This window comes from Chenopodium album, chromosome 10 (assembly GCF_948465745.1).
Source record: "Chenopodium album chromosome 10, dcCheAlbu1.1, whole genome shotgun sequence".
Taxonomy (NCBI): Eukaryota; Viridiplantae; Streptophyta; class Magnoliopsida; order Caryophyllales; family Amaranthaceae; genus Chenopodium; species Chenopodium album.
In genome coordinates, this window is record NC_137843.1 from 3,397,044 (window position 1) to 3,411,714 (window position 14,671).

At 34.5% G+C, this 14,671-nt stretch overlaps 4 protein-coding genes across 4 annotated transcripts; all 4 read right to left on the minus strand.

Moving 5' to 3' along the window:
• Positions 1-228: 228 nt before the first annotated feature.
• LOC145563153 (protein PIN-LIKES 1-like) lies at positions 229-1,182 on the minus strand. The gene is made up of 4 exons (XM_081623583.1): positions 1,088-1,182; positions 947-999; positions 673-858; positions 229-517 (listed from the first exon to the last, which is right to left on the minus strand). The coding sequence occupies exons 1-4, from the start codon at positions 1,147-1,149 to the stop codon at positions 393-395; spliced, it is 426 nt and encodes a 141-aa protein (XP_081479709.1). The 5' UTR covers positions 1,150-1,182; the 3' UTR covers positions 229-392.
• Positions 1,183-1,319: 137 nt separating this feature from the next.
• On the minus strand, positions 1,320-3,354 carry LOC145562956 (protein PIN-LIKES 1-like). The gene is made up of 7 exons (XM_081623370.1): positions 3,220-3,354; positions 2,515-2,594; positions 2,281-2,405; positions 1,996-2,117; positions 1,740-1,904; positions 1,522-1,635; positions 1,320-1,331 (listed from the first exon to the last, which is right to left on the minus strand). The coding sequence occupies exons 1-7, from the start codon at positions 3,352-3,354 to the stop codon at positions 1,320-1,322; spliced, it is 753 nt and encodes a 250-aa protein (XP_081479496.1).
• Positions 3,355-6,553: 3,199 nt separating this feature from the next.
• LOC145563154 (homeobox-leucine zipper protein ATHB-21-like) lies at positions 6,554-8,680 on the minus strand. The gene is made up of 3 exons (XM_081623584.1): positions 8,553-8,680; positions 8,099-8,406; positions 6,554-6,992 (listed from the first exon to the last, which is right to left on the minus strand). The coding sequence occupies exons 1-3, from the start codon at positions 8,629-8,631 to the stop codon at positions 6,735-6,737; spliced, it is 645 nt and encodes a 214-aa protein (XP_081479710.1). The 5' UTR covers positions 8,632-8,680; the 3' UTR covers positions 6,554-6,734.
• Positions 8,681-12,522: 3,842 nt separating this feature from the next.
• LOC145562958 (uncharacterized) lies at positions 12,523-13,704 on the minus strand. Its single transcript, XM_081623371.1, has 3 exons — positions 13,370-13,704; positions 12,835-13,297; positions 12,523-12,672 (listed from the first exon to the last, which is right to left on the minus strand). The coding sequence occupies exons 1-3, from the start codon at positions 13,702-13,704 to the stop codon at positions 12,523-12,525; spliced, it is 948 nt and encodes a 315-aa protein (XP_081479497.1).
• Positions 13,705-14,671: the final 967 nt, after the last annotated feature.

Sequence of the window (14,671 nt, forward strand, 5' to 3'; positions counted from 1 at the left end):
ATTTAGACTTCAGGATCCCTGTTGTCAAAAAAAAAAAAAAAAGAAAAAACGATTTCAAGATTCCTTTACAAGTATTTAGGTAACGGAAGGTACTACTTGAAACCAAAGTTTTTAGATGTAGAAAAGGATGTTCTAAGCAATTTACCATAACAAACTTGAACTCATCCAATTTCTAGTTTAGCAATTTCAGCTTACATCATGTTTAGGCCCATTACATAGTAGGGTACCGTAATTTGATGGCACACATAACCAATTTCTTCAGCCATCTTGGCAGAAACTTACAGCCTCCATAATTTGATCATTGATTACAATTTCTCAATATATATCACAATGTTGTGTGATATGAGTGAATAATTCACTTATACATCAATGCAAAGAGATACATATATAACCTATAACACCAGCCACATAAACAGTGTGGACCAAAGAGTAAGGGCTAACGCCGACATAGCATACGTCCATAGCATAACAACTGAGCATTCACCTTCACCCGACTCAAAGAGTTGGCTTATTGTACCTGTTTGGCACGCTCATGTTAGTTCTTCTACCATCGTTACACAAAAAACACGTTATTTGTTAAGCTCCTCTTCACATCATCTGATTTTTGTAAATTTTAAGTATGTTGAAGAGAATAAGGCCTTAGGATGTATTAAGTTGCTACAAAAAACATACCTATAGACATTGCTGGTGGCAGAGCAAATTGAAGCATGAGAACAAATTGAAACAACGGGTTGGATCCTACCCAACCAAAGTGGTGAGCACCTCTAACAACGACGATGCCAATCAAAGGCAATGCAATGTAACGCACCACTATTATCCCTATGATTACTGATGCACTTATCCCTGATCTTCTTAATCCTGAAACAAGCACAGAATTATGACTTTACACGTAGCCATTTTTAAAGAGCTAAACAAGCAATTATGTTACTATAAATCATATAATTACCTTTTACAAGGTTCGCTCCAACTATTAGTGTAACACAGGGTACGGTTGCTCCTCTAAAGACCCCCCAAACAAAAAAACAGAAAATTAGGGAATACATTTCATACATATATGTGAAGAAAGTTAATTAGCAAGAATTCATACCCCAGTATTTCAGAAGCACTGAATATAATTCGAAGAGGAGCACTGTTACCAACCAGCAACATCTTTAGTAGAGGGACTACTCCAACGACAAATCCGATTACCTACGTGCAAATATATTATTGTTAGTTGGAAGAATACTACTGATGTTAAGATCAACATAAGTTTGAATTTGTTCAAGATATATGCATTAGTCATCGACTGAGATATTGTTACATGGCCTAAGATTACTAGATCATCCGTAGTCCTGTTCAATGATACATTGAGACATCGAGAATAGAGCATTCATGTAATTTGTCATTTACAAATAGACTTGGTTAGGATCATGAATGACATATACTTTAATTAATTCAGATCAAGTCCAGCCATAAGATGCAAGAGTATACACTATATAGGAATATAGGATCAAAAATATTAATCAGAGTTTAGAAACTTACAGATCCAATAGTTGTAGGCGCGAATAGATGCTGTAAGTTGATACCCCTGATTCTTCTGACTAAACCAAATGCACCCGTCTTGATCTTTTCCAACATAGATACAGTTCCTCCAACCTGTAAAATCAAACACGAGGCTAATTATTAATTTCTTGATTTACATATAACAAGGATTATCAGTAAGTAGTCTTAGCCTTAAATACAATGATAGATCAAATTACCTTAGAGTTAGAGATTAGTAATGGTTCTTTGCTATCAGAAGTTGCAACAGAAGGCCTTACGATCACTACAGAGTGATGAGTATCTAATCTCTCGCTGCGAGTGCTCTTCTCAGCTGATACTTTCATAATAACATACACATAAGACCATATATAGATGGCTCCTACCTACAAGATCATGCACATTTTTGTTAGAAGTTGTACATTACATTCAACATCCTTAATAAGTGTCACTAAGATAAGTATGGTGAAGTAATACCGCCATAGAAACCGAAACATAAGCTGCTCCATCAGTCATGCAAACTGAGTATTCACCAAAGGGGTTATTTGGCTCATTGCATATTGCTGGGATGACTATAAGAAGCAAGTTCCCCAAGTTCCCTGTTTATTCAATTTTGTATAAACAAACTGAATGTAAGATTATAATTAAATTGACTGATTATTAACATAATAATTTAGATGTTGATAACATTTTAATTCAATATGAAGAATTAGACATATAGCATTATTATTTTCGTGTTATGAGATAACGCGTAAAATATACCAGCAGCACAACATCCGATAACTAGGCCTTTCAAATCATGGGGTGCTTTAGTGATCTTAACAAGTATCCATCCAAGTACTGATCCGATTATAAACGTGATCAATATGTTAATTGGCATGAACCACCTACAATTACAAGTACATAAAATTAAATTAGACTGTGTAATTAAATAAACGCGACATCATATGGAATGTATAGATTTTTTGCATTACTATACCAACTTGGGTTACTCACATGTTCATCATAACATCCAATGTAACTGTTCTTGCAAGATAGGCGCCCATAAGACAAGGGCTGAATACATAAAACACCATCTGTTGTCATAGAAAAATTCCTTTCATTAGTTATAGAGAAAGGTAAATAATACAAGTACTAATTTTCATCAGTAATAATAAACACCATCTGAATATGTAATTAGTACTCCGTCTCATGTTAACAATTTTAATCGGTTGATACAATACTAATTAATTTTTTCAAATTGAAAGGAGGATTTCCCAAGTATAAATTCTGTTGAATTAGACTTGCTTACTTTGGCCAATTCCTAGGACATGCGTACAAGTTTGGTTTGTAATTAAAATCATTGGACGGTCACAGGGCATTTTTAATATGAGAATGAATCTCAATAACATTGCAAGTCGTAACACTTAGTAATCTTTTTTTTTTTTTTTTTTTTTTTTTTTTTAAGGTAAGAAAAATAAGAAAACATTAGGAACCTAAACACTAGTTAACACTATGTAATCTGTTATGAACCCAACTCATACAGAATAAAGACGATTCACAACTATGTATTTTTATCTTTATATCAACAACATAGAGTTCATCAGAATAAATAAATTAAAAAAAAGCTCAAATATGTGTATATGTATCAAGCTAGGTTGGAATATATCATGAATATGCATATTTTTCTTGGTATTATTATATATATGTATGTGTACTTACATTGTTCAAATTATGTCTTGCTGTTGAACCCAGCAGATTTATTCGATCCATGGCAAGAACTACCCCTACTGCTGTTAACAGCAGCGTCTTCAACACTGGCATTAGAGCCACCATCAACAACTCTAAGAATCCCATTGTTGATGATCACCGAATTTTTTATTTTTTAAGAAAAAATTGGAGTCACAAAAGGAGATGAACTACAAAAGTCAACCTGAAAATGATTTCGTTAATCTTATACTTAGCTAATTTTATAGAGCTTTATTGATAATTTTTTAATGAATATATAATCGGATATTTTCTACATCTATCTTTGCCTGTTCAAAGCTTATGTGTTGCCTATTTCATTATCACTAAATTACAAGCAGTAGCTTGGTCTGTGTTTATCTTAATTAGCTAGTCATAACACTGATAAAACATAGAAAATTAGAGTAAGAAATTGCGGATTAACAACTTATATTATAAAAACTAAAATGAGTGAAAAGCTAGACGACAAAATAATAATTATTAATAATTCAGGAAAATGGACGCTTTATATATTCTATGCGAAAGCTAGTAAAGAGTGCAAATCAAACTTGAGAAAAATATTACGGAATAACGGAACTTGTTAAGACTTAAGAATATGCATGCGTATCTATTTATTAATTTATCTATTAATCTAATTTTTATTACAAATGTTTATGAGCTACTAAATTTGTATGAGAATGGGGGATCTTCCACCGGGCCAGGACTATAAGTCATTATGATTAATTTTGAGCAACACGACATAAATATCTAACCCCTATGATATTTTCAGTGAAGATCGTCATGAACTCAAATGTCATCACAGTGAGTTTATTCAATAATGAATCATGTCGTATAGTATTACATTTTCTCTTTTCAAAACTATTGTTAATTAATACTTAAAAATACATTTTGCTAAAAGAATTTAGTTATTATATCATACATAAGAATATAATTTTCTTGGTAGGTAAGGAGAAGGCCCTAGGCCCTATCGAATTTTAATCTCTAACAACACACTCCGACCTGATTTAGCACGAGAACTAGGTCCTTTGGGAGTGGGGGTGTTGGTATTGGTATTCATGTTAAGTTGTAATCCCAAGGAATTGGTATTGCTCCTTTGGTAAAATATGGCACATAAATATGAAATTTGTCAAATTAGTCACGTGGACGGATAATAATAAGGGCCAAAGAGACGCAATCCATTATACTAATGCAAGGACATAATAACAATAAGCCAGATTATTTTAGAGGATCGCTTTATTAATTTACCTTCTTGAGAAATAGAAAGAGACGGGTAGAGAGCAACACCCTTCACTTAGCATAAAGGGGCAGGTCATGTAAAATTCGTGAAGGATTGTGACCCTAAATTACAAAAAACTTATTAGAAGAGCATGTAGGATATAGTCAAATTGAAGAACTGGTTTTTTTTTTTTTCCATTGATTTTCTTACAAAAACACCTATTTAAATAACGGAAAATAATTAATAAGTATAAATGTACTAAGCACTTAGCAAAACGTGTGAAAGTCTAAACTAATACAACTTTACAATTACTGTAATAAATATCTATTATATGTTGTACACGAACTCTATTATATAAGCATTCACAAGGTTGATCTTGGGACATACGTAGTACTTTGTATGATAAAGTAGCTAGTAAAATGGCTATTTGGCGGACGTAATTACTAGGTAGTTGGACGATGATGTTTTTATTTGTGTACCAATATTGTGTAGAGCTAACAATCTTGACACGACACAAACGACAATACGATTGAAACGGGCACAACATAAACACGAAATTGTTGAGAGAAAACATAAAGTCAGCATAAAACTAACCTAAATATGACCAATTTTGATAAATTGGTTGAATTATGCAATTATCCTACATTTTACATAGTTTTTTATAGGTTTTATTAACAACATGAAATAAACACAAGATCAAATCCGAACATTACACGACTTTTGCCAACTCTACCAGTGTGGAAAAATTTGTACCCATTGTGGTAACAAGATGGAAATGACGAATTATTGTGGGTAACAAGATGGAAATGACGAATTGATGATAGAGGAACCAACGTATGTATCTTCCCCATCTAATTGATACTTCTAATCGAGTTGGATTGACCTTCCAATTATATAAGTGGGGAAAATAAGTTGGAGTGATTGAAATCTTGGACTACTGAGCTTCGAATGCTTCAGAAGCCCAATTCACTGGGTGAGACTAATTAATTATAATTGGGCTTTTTAAATGGGCTAAAGATCAAAATGATATAGTATACTTAGCTTTTAAGAGCTATGCCTTCTTGTACTCAAACAAAACAGGCCAAGAATCTTAAGGAAGCCCGAATATTCGGGTTATGAGCTTGTGCTTATATTACTCATAATTATTTCGTTTAGGGTATAAATAGACTTTAACCAAATATTATTGCTTCATTAAGAGCAACTCCAATGACAAGCTAATTGTAATGACAAGCTAATTTTACAATTAGCTTGTCATGTCACATAAGCTTTTAAGCTAATTATCATGTTAGCTAATTTTTGCTCCAATGGCTAGCTATTAGCTTAATAGTAATTGTTGGATAGAAAATACATGGAAAGAGCTTAATTGGTGCAATGAGCATTTTATTTTGGCAAGTTTAATTCCCAAGCAAATTAGCTTGGCAAAGCTAATTTGCTTAGCCAAGCTAATTGAGATTTCTAGCTCCAATGGTCAAGCTAGTAGCTAGGGAATTATTAAAATTGCAAGCAAGTCCCTAGGTACAACCATTGGAGTTGCTCTAAATGGTTAACCATTTCGAAATTATAAAAATAAATAAAAAAATACGAAATATTAAAAATTACTCAATACATGCTTCTTTCTTTGAGAGAATTTATGTTCTCAAATGGGTAATTTGAAGAAGTAGATATTACCCTCATATACCTTTACCTTATTTCCTTAGGGTAGGATCCAAAAGTTTTACTACGGCGTAATAATATTTGTATTGTCGTCTACTGTAACAATATGTTTATTATAGGCGAATCTAATGAGCTTGCACTACTAATTACATACTTCGAAATTGTCTAGAAAGTTGACCTAACAAGTCGTCATGCATGACATTGTTTATTTCATCACTAAGTTTGACATTTTGCACCTTTAATCATTTATTTACAAATTTATTTACAATTTTTTACTCTACCAAAGACCAACAGATACTAATGTATTGACCTCACTTAGTTTAAGTGGTAAAAGTTTGGAGATTGTAATATATATTGTATCAATTTGTAATCTATACCATTGTAAACTTTAATTTATTTCTACTAGCAAATCAGAAAAGTAAAACGAAACATAGATTGAGAGAAACACTTAATATATTAAGATAAACTCCCAAATTACATAGTTTGAACATAACATGCCCTAAAAAGCAAAATATTACAATTAGATTAGTGAATATAATAATAAATATAATTTACAATTTATAGATAATTAATTTATATATATCCAACTCCTCCCTAATTATTCTACTTAATTAAACTCAATTCACATATAGAGACCAGCAGCCCAATCCATGCTAGCGCCATAGTTAGTATCTGGGACGTAAAACATGCTGTCGAAACATCCTCCTATTCCAAATTGTTCCTCAAGAAGTTGAGGGTCTACCACATTAGGATGTTGATCCATTGTTAAAGAAGAGCTAGGACTATTGCTTGATATAGCCGATGATGAAGTTGATGACCTATATACTAGTTTTTGCATTTCCTTCTGCGCATTACTTAATTGCTCTTTAAGGCTTAACACCTACACATAAAAGGTAGTTTTGCACATGAGTCACGCAGCTGATAAACACGTACAAACAAAATCAATCAAAAACGTAAAAACATTTCCATATTATCACAATATATATGTTAAAACTTTTAAGGATGTCGATCAAGTAACCCATCGATTTTCATGTATGTACCACATGACTTATCTAAACAATTTATATGAGGGCTAAATTTAGAAAAGGGATAAATGATATAGCACAAAAAAGTTAAAACATAGAGGGAGTTTGTTAACATAGAGTAGTACAAATATGTCTTTATAAGATTAGTGATTGGTAGTACTATATACATATACATAGTACTCTGATCCTTATATTATATGGTATTTCATTTGCCTAGATGTTTCGTCACTATATATTTTATGGTATATTATAGTCATATAATATGGTATTTCATGGTTTGAAGTGGGTACACGTGGAAGATGTCACATGTATAGCCAAAAGCAAGCTCATATGCTCCAACAGTTGATGAATGTGTCTAGTAGTACCCAACCTTAAAAACATTTTCAAGTTTTTTGTACGGACTTTATGAACTCTATGTTTTTTGTTGTACATTTGGGTGGCAATGGCAGTCTAATCCCCTTTCTTATTACCAAATATTTGATTATAATTTTTTTTTTTTTAACAATAGAATCGATCTTTTTCATTATATTTTTTGCCCTACAAATCTTACATCTTGTTTTGAATTTTGGTCACTTTCTTGTAATGATAGGTCTTCCTATATGTCAAAATGTCAACTGTTCTTATCTATTTCTTTCAAAAAAAGAAGTGATTGAGACATGAGTAAACAAAAAAAAAAAATCCACATAAATGGAAAAATATGTTTGAAAATGGTAATGAATTTTTTTATAAGTAATTTGCAAATAAATCCAAAATAAGAATAATAAGATAATTAAAACTTGTTTATTGTATGATATAGGAATCGTTAAATCTTACTTATAAAATTTATTCATTTAACATATTTAATATTCATCTTTGATGTTATACTCTAATCCGTGCAGCTCAAGTGATTTTACAAAAATCATAGAATTGAAGGTATTTTAAGCTTAAAATTTAGATATCTATACAACTATACTATATATACCTCAGTTTCAAGACGACACTTCTCTACAATGGTCTTCTCATGTTCATTTTTCAACTTGGAGTATTCATGCTCGAGCTTCTTGTTCTTCCATCGAGCCCTTCGATTTTGAAACCAAACCGCAACTTGCCTTGGATCCAAATTCAGCTCCGAAGCAAGCCGATCCTTTCGTTCGGACTCGAGTTTGTGCTCACAACCAAAGCTCATCTCCAACATATTCACTTGCTCTTCACTAAGCTTCCTCTTCTTGGCAGCCAAACTGCTCCCATCACCCTTGTTCTTTCTCCTCCGACGTCGTTTTGGAGGATCTCCTACAAGTTTATAAAAAAAATGATCTCGTTAATTATATACATCAAATAAATATAATGCCACGTAAACCCAAAAACATGGAACTTTAATTTACTTATAGTGAATAAATAAATAAAGTGATGCGACTAATTTAGAACAGAGGGATTACCTTGTTGCGGAACCATTTGATTGTATATATTAGAGTAGAGTTGAGGGATTAAACCGACCGGATTATCTTCACCTTGCATGGTTTTTTTTTTTGGTTTTTAATTGTGTATATGCTAAATAAGTTTGTTGCAATTTTAGCTTTGCTTGACAAATTCGATTCTATGAATTTCTCACTTGGTTTATTTGGGTGTTTTCTTACAAGGTTTGAGTGAAAGGAAACCGAAGAGGAGGAAGTGCGTGTGGATAAAGGATGGTAGAGGGTGACTTCATTTATAAAGGGTGGACCATGGGTAATTTGGGAATTTAGTACTATTGTATTTAAATTTCAATATTATATTTTTACTACAATGTTTAATATATGGGTGCTCATGTACTATATATATTCTCGAAATAAAGGTTAGTATTGGGTCTTAAAGTTGGAGAAATTAACAATTTTACCAATGCAATGCATGTATGTTGATTTTTTATTTTATTTTATTTTTTTTTTTTATTTTTTTTTTTTTTTCTAAAGAAGGGTGCATGATAAGTAGCAAACTAACTTCCTCATTTGGTGAGACGAGAACTATGAACTAAGAAGTTGAAGTTACTGACTAAGGGAGCACATATGAAATTTATGAATATGGACATGTATTGTCATGTATAAACCAAATAAAATGTTTGGTATAGTTACATGAATGTGTGAAATTAGTGAAGTTAACATTGGAATAATTTGAATGTGTCAAATTAATATACAAGTGTACAAAGTGCTTCCCAGGTGGATCCATGGATGTGTTGGATGAACGTGAAAAATACTAGTTGGATGATCTATTTTTTCGACTTTGTTTGAAGATTTTTGTACTTAAACTTTGATAGTGATTTCTCACATGTTCTTAGACACTAATTGCATTTTTATACTATGTATATACTGATTTTAGTGACTATATTTGAGTTGAATATTGTCAAAGTAGGGCTTAAAGCTTACCCTCATTGATTCAATTAATCAGAATATATAGAGTACATAGTTCCCTAAGTATATCAAAAAGATATTCAAGATAATCTTGAGCCTATAAACTAGGAAACTAATATATATGATAATAATCACAAAAATATGATAATATTTCCTAATATTCCTAACACCCCCCCTCAAGTTGGAGCAGGTGGAGTGAAGATGCCCAACTTGCCAAGCAATAGATCAAATTGAGATTTGCCGAGAGCTTTGGTAAAGATATCGGCCAATTGCTCATGGGTAGGAACATAGGATGGATCAATTAAACCTTTTGAAATAGCATCTCGGACAAAGTGACAATCGACTTCAATATGCTTCGTCCGTTCATGAAAAACCGGATTCTTTGCAATGTGCAAAGCGGATTGACTATCACAAAATAACTTGATAGCCTTAGGATGTTACACTTCCAAGCTCAAAAGAAGCCTTTTTAACCACTTCAACTCACATGTAATAGCGGCCATAGAACGATATTCCGCTTCTGAAGAACTTGTAGAGACAGTCTCTAGCTTTTTGGTTTTCCAAGAAATAGGTGACTTACCAAGAAAAACAAGCCACCCTGTCAAAGATCTACGTGTCAAGGGACACGCGGCCCAATATGAATCGTACCAACCCTGCAAGGTTAATTCACTGTCTGATCGTAGTAAAATACCAACCCAATGTTCAGTTCTTGGTGCATGCATGAAGTGAGACAAAATATGAACTGAATAGGCTAAATCCGGTCTAGTGACTGCGAGATATATCAACCTACCAACAAGTCTGCGATACGGTTCCGAATCAGAAAGAAGTGAACCACTAGCCAAGCCAAGCTTGTGATTCTGCTCCATAGGAAAGCCAGCTGGCTTTGATCCTAATAATCCTGCTTCTGAAATGATGTCAAGAGTATATTTTCTCTGACATAAGAACAAGCCCGAAGAACTACGAGCCACCTCAATGCCCAAAAAATACTTCAGAGTACCAAGATCTTTCATATAAAAACAATCACTAAGATATGCTTTGAAAGCCCTTAAAGCAGCGAAATTATTGCCAGAAATAATGAGATCATCCACATATACAAGTACATTAATTTGTACAACACCCTTTGTGTAAGTGAAGAAAGAATAGTCAGAGTACGATTGTTTAAAACCGTACGCCTTCAAAGATGACGTTAGTTTGGCAAACCAACAACGAGGAGCCTATTTTAGACCATACAAAGATTTTCGAAGGCGACATACCTTATTCGGATGAGATGATTCGAAACCCGGGGGAAGTTTCATGTACACTTCTTCTGAAAGATCACCATGGAGGAAGGCATTGTGAACGTCCATTTGATGTAGCTCCCAATTTTTAGAAGCTGCAATAACAAGAAAAGCTCGAACAGTGACCATCTTAGCAACAGGTGCAAAAGTTTCGGAGTAGTTAATACCCTCTTTTTGATGATTCCCAAAAACAACTAATCTGGATTTTAATGGTTCGATACTGCCATCGAAATTGTATTTTATTTTATACACCCATTGGCTTCCAATGTCCCATTTTTTTCTAGAGCCTGAATTTCATTTTGTATTGATCATCTCCAACCTGCATCCTTCATAGCCTCCTTGAAATATCTTGCCTCTTTGCTGGAAGTAATAGCTGCAATAAAATTTCGGTAATGTGGAGAAAAACTGTCACAATTAATATAATGCGCTATAGGATAAGGAGTACCTGAAGGATGCCTAGGAGACGGAGTGTTAGACGATGGAGATAAAGATGGACTGTTTGCTATGATAGTGTGTGTCACACAATCCCGCAAAAGCACACTTGGAAATTTTTCACGCATGCCTTTACCCATTTGTTGCGTGGAAGATTGATCGGAGGCTGCATTGTTGTGCGGGTGACTTGCAGTTGCTGCCGTAGGGGATGAAACCTGCTGCCCCCCCTGTCCGTGGCTGCTGTCAGCAGCACCACTGCTCTCGCCTAGGCCAGCACCCGCTGGTTTCCAGCGGCTTGAGCAGTAGGTACGGTGCTCTCAGCCAGCGGACTGCCAGCGGGTGATGACTGCACTGGGGTGGATGGAACCTCGGCCTGGTGCTCTCAGCCTTGTGGCATATAGCCTTGACCAAGCTCATGATATTGAAATCCCACAGGCACATCATCAAAATCATACGGCACTTCCATACGCATTGGAACAATTTTTTCCGGAATAATATTTGATGAAATTGGATCAAGAAACGGAAACACATCTTCAAAGAATTTAACATCTCGGGACACAAAAAATTCTTTTGAATCAAGATCAAATAGTCTCCAACCTTTCTTCCCAGACGGATAGCCAACTAAAACACATTTACGACTCCGACTTGCAAATTTATCACCCTTAGCTTTTTTATCGTGAGCAAAACAAAGACACCCAAACGTACGAATGGTAGTGTAAAATGGGTTTGTGCCAAATAAAATTTCACAGGGAGATTTATTGTGCAATAGAGAGGAAGGAGTTCTGTTTATTAAATGTGCGGCAGAAAGGACACTTTCGCCCCAAAAATATATAGGCAAATTAGCTTGAAATCTCATAGCTCTACCTACATTTAAAATATGTTTGTGTTTCCTCTCAACTCGACAATTTTGTTGCGGGGTTCCAACACAAGAAGTTTGAAATAAAATGCTAGTTGCATTAAAGAAATCGCGCAAACAATTAAATTCGGTGTCGTTGTCACTTTGAACTATTTTAATTGTTTGAGAAAACTGTCTATCCACCATTGCCACAAAAGACATAAACATACGGAAAACCTCCATTTTATCAACCAGCAAATAAATCCAAACAGCACGAGAGAAATCATCAACTATAGTAAAAAAAATATCGAGCACCACAAGACGATGCATGTCTATAAGAACCCCATAAATCACAGTGAATTTTTTTAAATATTCTAGAGGCTTTATTATCACTTAAAGGAAAACTAGATCTAGGGTGTTTAGCACGAAAACAGACTTCAAATGCTTTATTTAAACTACCCCTACAAGGGAGAAGTTTTACAACTTATTCCGACGGATGACCCATGAAATTGTGCCATAACTCTAACAATGCCGAAGATTCAGAGACAACCATATGTTGCACAAAAGCTTGTCCATCTAAATAAAACAGTCCATCTCGCCTAACACTCGTTCCAATCAGCTCCCTCGACTGGTCCTGTATAGCACACATATTAGAGTTAAATTGGACAATGTAATTTGTATCATCGATCAATTGAGATACCAAAATTAAATTGCAACACAAATCAGGGACAAATAGCACATGGTTTAGAACAATTTTTTATGATAATCGAACCGAGCCTTCCTTTGTGGCGTTTACAGTTTTACCATTTGGAAGTCCTACCGGACAATGAGAGATGATTCGAGTATCAAATAACAATTTGTCATTACTTGTGACATGCCTATATGCACCTGTATCAACAATCCACAAATCGTTGTCAAACTCACCATTCAAGCGATCATTGGGAATTTTGGTATAACCAAGAAAACCAACGATCGCCTTCCATTGTTCGGCTATAAAAGTTTGAGAGGGAACACTCGAAGAGTCCATGTTGCCTGCATTAGAAGACCCTATCACTGTTGCATTAGCCCGAGCTTGAGTTCTCCCTTTGGTACCTGACTGTTGTGATTTGCCGCGTTTAGAGGGATTCGGCCACCACTCCAGGTAGCCCTTTAATTCAAAGCAACCAGAGACCAGGTGACCATTTTTCTTGCAATAAGTACAATGTAGACCTGACTTATCAGGTTTGTCTTCCGTGGCTACAGACTTTGGCTTCCCTGCACTGGTACGAAGGGCAAACCAGACAGCATCAGGAGGCTGCTCATCGGGAACGTGTTTAGCAGACCGAACTCACTCATCCTGTGAAGCCAACTGATATGCTCTGTCAAGGAACGGCAGAGGATCCTGCGATAATATGTTGGTGCGGGTCTGAGCATAGTGGTTAGTATATAGGCCCATCAAGAACTCATGAAGTCGAGTGTTCTCACGCCGTTTCTCATGTTCTACACTGGCTGTACAATTCGCACAACAGGAACAAGTAATTATTTGCTCATGATTGTTCAATTCCTCCCACAAGGCAGTCAATTTACCAAAATAGGAGGCCACGGACATATCATTCGATTGCTCACACTTCTCTATTGAGGCCTTCAACTGTTGAATTTTTGGTATATTGACGGTGGCAAAACACATCTTGAGAGTATCTTCGCATCATTGTACTTGGATAAAGTACTTTTTACCTCGGGATCAGTAGTATTCATGAGCCACGAAATCAACATAGCATGAATTGTATTCCAATCCGTTTGAGTACATGGAGAGGATGGAGTTGTAATTGTCCCATCTAGGAAAACGAATTTACGGTGTGCTTCCAATGCAGTTTGAACATCAGCGGCCCATTCATCATAATTTTCTCCACGAAGTCGGGTCGGAGTGATGAAATCCCCAGGTCTGTCATGAGGACCTAGGTAATATGGAGAAGTTATGTCAATTCATGGTGGTGTTGGCAATGGAACATCATCACCAGCCATGGTAATTTAAGGTTTTGTTTTGTGTTTTTTTTTTTTTTTTTTTTTTTTTTTTTGTAGAGTTTACCATGTCAAAGTAGGGCTTAAAGCTTACCCTCATTGATTCAATTAATCAGAATATATAGAGTACATAGTTCCCTAAGTATATCAAAAAGATATTCAAGATAATCTTGAGCCTATAAACTAGGAAACTAATATATATGATAATAATCACAAAGATATGATAATATTTCCTAATATTCCTAACAAATATCATTCTAGAAATGAATTGCATTGTTCAAGTTATTTTTTTATAAGGATAAATTTTTGATTAATAGGACTTACAAATCGTTTTTAGTCTATTATTACTTAATTTACCTTAACTTTTTTATCAGCAGGGTTTTTTTTTAAAATAAGGTTAATAATCTTTTATATTCCTTCTCACCTATCATCAAAGTTTTGGCAAATGTTTCTATTACTTAATTGTGCTGAAAAAGGGGGGGGGGGATGATTGATACCTTTCATAAGTTTATTCTTTGTTCCTTCGTTACGTTGTCAAATCTTCTGAAGTATTGGTGTATTTATGACTCACAGGATACTCTTTTTTTTTTTTTTTTTTTGGATAAAAGGAGCAAAGGGATTTCTAATAAGGTTCT